This window comes from Acanthaster planci, linkage group LG01 (genome assembly GCF_054643075.1).
Source record: "Acanthaster planci isolate LZ-2023a linkage group LG01, COTS_SCS, whole genome shotgun sequence".
NCBI classification, from domain to species: Eukaryota; Metazoa; Echinodermata; class Asteroidea; order Valvatida; family Acanthasteridae; genus Acanthaster; species Acanthaster planci.
In genome coordinates this window covers 18,303,544-18,310,348 of record NC_141777.1, presented here as the reverse complement: position 1 = coordinate 18,310,348, position 6,805 = coordinate 18,303,544, and the positions used below count along the sequence as shown (strand labels likewise).

General features: G+C 40.2%; 1 protein-coding gene across 1 annotated transcript; it reads left to right on the top strand.

Annotated features, from left to right (window-relative positions):
- Positions 1–145: 145 nt before the first annotated feature.
- On the top strand, positions 146–6,480 carry LOC110978155 (biogenesis of lysosome-related organelles complex 1 subunit 3-like). Its single transcript, XM_022232915.2, has 3 exons — positions 146–609; positions 2,429–2,676; positions 3,806–6,480. The coding sequence occupies exons 1-3, from the start codon at positions 303–305 to the stop codon at positions 3,935–3,937; spliced, it is 687 nt and encodes a 228-aa protein (XP_022088607.2). The 5' UTR covers positions 146–302; the 3' UTR covers positions 3,938–6,480.
- Positions 6,481–6,805: the final 325 nt, after the last annotated feature.

Genomic DNA, 6,805 nt, shown 5'->3' with positions numbered 1-6,805 from the left:
CAGGGCCGAACGACGCACTCAGGACTTATGTTTTAAGTCTAGGCCTCTGTAGAACATTGACCCGTCGTATATCTGTACTCATTTCTCTCCGTTTTACGGAGGTATGAACTTTGGCACCTGTCCCATGTCTACGTTTCCATCAATGTATGTACTGTACGTATGCAAACCGCCCTGGGTCAGTTGTACCGACACCGTAGCCCTCTACCCACTCTTTGCTAGAGACGTGTACATGTTCTTTCAACGTGTATTAATGCTAATACATTAGCAAGTTAACATTAGGCAACAGTCAGGCCCTAACAGACATGTCGGAAATTGTGTCTGTAGTGTCAGGTGAGGCAGAAGAGTCAGATACAGATGAGGACATTAGTTCCAACAACAGTGGAGATGAAGGCACAACCAACGACAGCAACACAGCTACAGCAGGTGGGGTGACTGACGCCGGACTGCGCCCATCGAAGTCACCGCGGCCACGACCGCTGCGCACTCTGAGCTCTCAGCCTGGAGTTATAGTGCAGGGAGAAGCTTCGGAGACGGACAGTGATGAAGATACCAAACCAAAGAGATCTGTGTCTGATTTAGTCAAACACGATAGCTTACCGCCTTTGAAAGGTAGGTGAGTAGGGGTGCACGTTGGAGAAGTCTCTTTATTCGGGGATAAAACCAGTCCCTTGAATTTAGTTGAAAGAATATTTCCCCAAACAGGGTCAATTTTTTCATGTGAGCTTGGGTATCCTGTAAATTGGGATTGCTGGTGGATTACTTGTAAATAAGCTACCAAAGACATGTCTATCTCCATGCCCCAAATTACACGTAACCCAATCATGTACATGTACAGTACATAACTTGGTTGTGATGTTTCCTGATGGAGGCTTTGTCGAATATAATTCAGATTCAGATCCTACCATTGCCCTGGGGACCATTTTAAATTAGAATCAGCAGAAGATAACACTCCAGTCTGCCATTTAAAAACATTCTACCATTTAGGCCTACTATGTACATTTACAATGTACATGTACTTCAGAGATTACACGCAGGAGCCTGCAACGGGACATGTTACGCCCCAACTATAGCGTAAGTCCCAACTATAGTTGGGACAGTCCCAACTGTAGTACTGCAGTTGGGCTGGCCCAACTATTGTTAACCAATGGCTGTGGGAAATGTCTCAACATTATCCAAGTCAATGTGTCTCACACTTGACAATTCATCTAAAATGTGGCACTTCATCTCTTCATCTAGCCCTATGACCAATGGCGATGACATGACATTTATAAATGATATGACTTTGGCACATTGCTGGACACATGCACACAGGACCTCTCTGCTGTAGTTGGGCCTGCCCAACTGTAGCACTTTAGTTGGGAAGGGCCCAAGGCAGAAGTTATGAACTTGAGGGAAGATTTTTCAAATTTGGCCACTACGCACAGTACTACATGTACATGTACGAGTATCTGACTGCTTACATATACGTATTGCCACCTACATGTACATGTAAGTTGACAAACCAAAGACAGCAAAATCCAATGTGATTTTAACTTGAATACATCAACTTGAGCAACTGAAATGGTTAGGGGACGGTCATTCTCACATGTACATGTACACTGTAGGTCATATAAGTGCAGTAATTTGTTGTATTTATTGAGATCTGGATGGCGGGGTATGGCATCGTTTCCACTTTGATGCACTTTTATTTTTGCCAAATAAACAGCCCATTTTGAGACATTTGCAGCTACCATACAATTCGCCCCCCCCAAAAAAAAAATTGGTAGGGCTGAATCCAGGAACATACAATGTAGTTGGTACAGCAACTGAGTTCAAGAATGACTTCAAGGAAATTTTGAAAAGTGAGTTGGAAGTTGGCATATAAATGGGCATATTAGTACACAACAGAGTTCAGTAGTGGTTGATTGAGAAATTACAAAATACAGCAACAGTTGTGAAAAGGAGACACCCCAAAAGGAGGTGAACTAAACATCAAAATAGGGAATTTTTATTTCTTTTCTCATTAAATAATCAACTGAAAAAAAGTGGAAGAAAAAAAATCTCTCTAAAATGAAAATGGGGAAGGGAGCATTGTTGGGGCTCCCCTGTTTGGATCTTCTATTGAGTACAGAAGACTAGCACCAGTCTTGGCCTATTTCCAGTCTCATGACATACGTGTAAATCTTGAAATTAGGCTTTGCCTTGCCTTTTCTAAACATGCATGGATGGATATTTTCTCTGGTTGTTGAGTTTGGCCTTTGGTGGCATTGGGAACTGTTGACCTGGTGAATCTTGTTACATTCTGCTGGCAAGTATGATTAAACAAAAAGTATGATTGACAAAATAATGCAACATAAACAATGCAACTTGAAATGTCCATCAGAGTTTCTTGCTAAAATCTCATTGAGGAGTGAGTTAACATGGTTACTTTGCCATCCTTTTTCTGCAGTTGATTTTCCATCCAGAAAAGAAGGTTCCCAACAGTTCCTTAAAAAGACAGACCCACAGAGCAAGTTGTCTCTGCCAAAGGAACCAGTAGCTCTCAAATATGACACCTTACTGCACCGTAAACTGCGCGAGCGGAATGCTAGTCTGCAAAGTGTTGTGTATGGAGCTGTGGCTGGGGTGTTCCATTCATCAGCTAAGGAATTGGCCGAGGCTAACCAGATGCTTGGCAAATCACAAACTGTGATTCAGGTACAGATTGTCCATCCTCACTGACAAAACTTCAGTCAAGCAATTTGGCAGTCAATATCCAATGTTTTCTGGCACACACCGGTACAGCCAGTACATCTACATGTATATACATGTATTACACCTGCTAGTAAAGGCTGAGTCAAATAACAACCATTAAATATTCAAATATTTACATGTTACCTTCCATTCAATCAAAAATTGTTTTGTACCAAATTCTCCACAAAATGTACATATTTTGACAAAACTAAGGACAAAGTTGAAGGAAAAGTAATGTGGGGTTTTAGTGTTGGGAATACACTGTATGAATTCAGTTGCCTTATGGTTTACTTGAATTATTTTGAAATATCTTAGAATGCAGTTTGCCACTAAATAACTGAATTTTTGCCCTACTAATATTATTTTTTTATAACATACATGTATAAATAATTGATTTCAAAAATAAATATTCAAATACTTGATAAACATCTGAATTAATTGGAACAGTCCTGCTAGCCATCAGCAATTCTAATACTTTCACACTGTACGCATGCTGCACAAACAAATTTTGTGATTGTCATCCTCTTTCCTCCCTCTTCAGCTTTTTCTTTCCTTTCCTTTTTTTTTGGGGGGGGAGGGGGGAGAGGTGGGGGGTTGGGTTAGGGGTACTCTCTCCCCCCACACACACTCATGGAGGGTATAGTTAGATGTTTGCATGTGTTGGTAATAAGGACCTGCTCATGTACTAGTTTCTGATAGTAAAAATGTATTTCAGCTCACCCTGTGACATGCTGAAGATTAAGAAAAATGACTTGAATTGATAGATTTGACAACTGATTTACTACTTGCGCAGTGTAAATGTTCATGTATGCAAAAGATTACATTAGAAGTACATGTAAATGATCTGGGAAGGAAAATACATGTGTGTGTGTACAATGTATTTAGTATTTTTCTGTAAACCTGTCATTTTCATTTAATCAAAATTTTTAAGTTTTGGAAAGAGGGAAGTTAAAAATTGATGCTAACTGTCTCATTATTTCATGTACATGTAGGTTAGGATGAATATCTGCATAATTTTTTCTTTGTTAAATTCATGTCAGGTATTCTTTTGCAATTATCACTAAAAGATCTGCTTCTTTCTGTCCCTTCACAGGATGTGTGTCATAACCTTAGAGTGTTTACTGCAGACTTGAAGCAGATTGAAGTGAAACTGGACACAGTCAACTCATGCTCAAACATTCCAAACATCTGCACCGAGGTGAAACGTGGAACATTGGTGGCTTGATTTCCAGGACTCCCAAGGGAATGAATCAAGTATAAAAATGAGCCACATCCGAAACAAAGTTTGTCATTTTTAGAATTCAAAGACATCTCAGAATTTTCCTTTGAAGAGAATGTGATTTGCACTACGTGTACATGTAAATGTGTAAATAATGATTTAGATGTATGTGTACACTGTATGTTCTCCAGTTAAAAGCAAAGTCTTACACAAAGTAACTTCCCTCAAATGAGAATGTTCATACCCAGTTCTACATTAGTCCACTTTTAGGGTCCATTTTACAAATCGTTTTTACTAGCAAAGAAAGAGTTCAGGGTACTCTTTCTTTTGAACCTCCATTCTCACCTAAAGACTATAATGTGAACAGAAAAATATTACAATTCTCTGCTTCGTTTTTTTTGTTTCAATCTTGAGTATTTTTAATTACACACATGTTGCCGTAACCCCCCCCCCCGTGTTTGTGTCTATCAGCCCAATGCCTACCCAGCTGTGCACATCTGAAAGCAACCCCATTGATGATCACAAACTGGGATAGCTTTAACAACCAGCACTGAGAATGAAGCACTAGGAATTGATATCAAAGTCGTTGTATTAGGCACAAGTGTATTTGGATCCTTTGAAACATGGAAACATTCTTTTGTTACAGTATAGCTTTTGTAGAATGGATTACCCTGAAAAGTGACCATGTTAATTGCAATACAGAATTGGCTTTCTAGATAACCATTCCCAGTGTATGGTAGCCTACTTTTCCTATCGCCCTCTCCCTGTCTTTAATACTCCTCACCCTCTTATTGAGCACTTTACATAACAATGTTAACCAAGATATATTTGTTTTGGACCACCGTGGAGGATGATTTTTACAAAAGGCACAGGTTGGCTCCAAGAACACTAACGATGCACATGTAGTTTATACTACTAATGATGGAAGGGGGCCATACTAAGAAAGACGATCTCGGGCACACAGGAAACATTACGATTTGAAGATCTTTTACCAGAGCACTAAAAGTTCCACTTAAATTTATGGGATTTTCTAAAGGAAAACACTGAACAAAGTAAAAAAAAACAGAGAAAATGATCATCAAAGTCGCACCCCTGTACATTTTCAATGGCCCGCTCACACGTCTTTTCGCCAAAGGCCATTTGTGCGCATGCGTGTATTCCATTGACCTGGTTCTCCAAATAAAAATATTTGGTCCACCTGGTACTACGGGCAGTATACGTCCGTAAAGTATTCGGGCGCACGGAGGGAGGTATTGACAGTGCGTGCGTCTTGCATTCAGGAAATGTGTACATAGAGAAATAAATTTGCCTGAAATAAATGAGCACGAAATTAGTGCCCTTTTTATACAGGCCCAGACTTGCTTTTGAAAATAGATATAAGACATTACTGTTGCCCACATAACCATACGGATTTTACCAGTACTTGCGCCCGCCGCGTTGGTCTTGTATTCAAAGAACCAGAACCATCAGCGTAGCAAGGTTATGCATTGCTGGCGTTGCCATGGTGTCAGTGCAAACTCCTAATAGACGAATATTAGCCATGTTTGGTTCGATATGTGGTTCTTCATTCAGAACATCTTCAGGAATAAGATCATACAGTAACAACCATATAGCAGGAGTCAGGCCCGTAACCAAGGGGGAGGGTGCAGGGATGCGCCGCTCCCCCCCCCCCCCAGCACTGATAGGTCCGCTTTTGAGGCAAGAAATGATTTTGAGCTGTTGTATAACATTTTGGGAAAAATGCCGCGCGCTTCCGTTTTTTTCGCCTCGGTCAATCCCCTCTCCGGGAGTTTACTTATTCCCCCCCCCAAAAAATCCCTATGCTTGGTCCGCATTTTTGAGGATTCGCACACTCCCCCCCCCCAAAAAAAGAAGAAAAGTCCTAGTTACGGTCCTGGGAGTTCAGGAGGACACAGAGAGTGACTCACCAGTGGTCAAGAAGCAAGTTCGGATTTTTTCGGGGTCACTTACGTTTTTGTAGGTTCGGGTCGGTTTTTCCCTGATGGCGGGTTGGGTCGGTTTGGAGAGTTCAGATCGGTTTCAGTTCCGATTTGGTTTATGTCTTTAGTGTTTTGGGTCGGTTTGACCTAGTCACCCCAATCCCATGCACATTAGTCCCAAGCAGTTAAATTGTTTTTCATTCACAAGCACAGTACGTGCTTTACACAAAGTCATACACACAGACATGTAGTCGACACCATCGCACGGCACACACTGTTTTATGGTCCAGATACATGTAGATTTATACATGTATGTACATGTATATGTTAGTTGCGGAAATGTGCTAAATTTAAGACGGCAAAGGCTATCAATAAGACTGTACAGAGCTGGGGACTATTTACACCACCAGCTTAGCTGATCTTGGAAATCCTAATTTTTGTACAACCTTTAAACCTTTAAAGAAATGTACTGTAGGCCTATGTGATCACACCACGTTAATTTTTCATCAAGATTACACCAAGGTGCTTTATTGGTTCTACACTGTTAATATTTATACCAACTTTAATATCGGAACAATTATTAAATTTGGGAGTTGTGCCCCAAAACCATGAAGCTTGTTTTGTTTGCATTATTAGGTGCAAGGTTGTGATTTTTTTTTTAACCAGGTATCGACTTGGTCAAATCTGTTACACATGCGGGACTGAAGTTCACTTGGACATGCACCATCAATCATAATTAAGGTGTTGTGAGCATAAATATTCACCTTGCTATTTTTTACAGTAATACATGAAGGGCGGCTATTTATGTATATTATAAACAAAAGAGACCCTAAAAATCGACCCTGTGTTACTCCAGTTTTAATAAGATTAGCAAATAAGCAAATTATACAGTGTGTTTAAAAAAAAACGAGACTAATTTCTTAATTCTTGGACA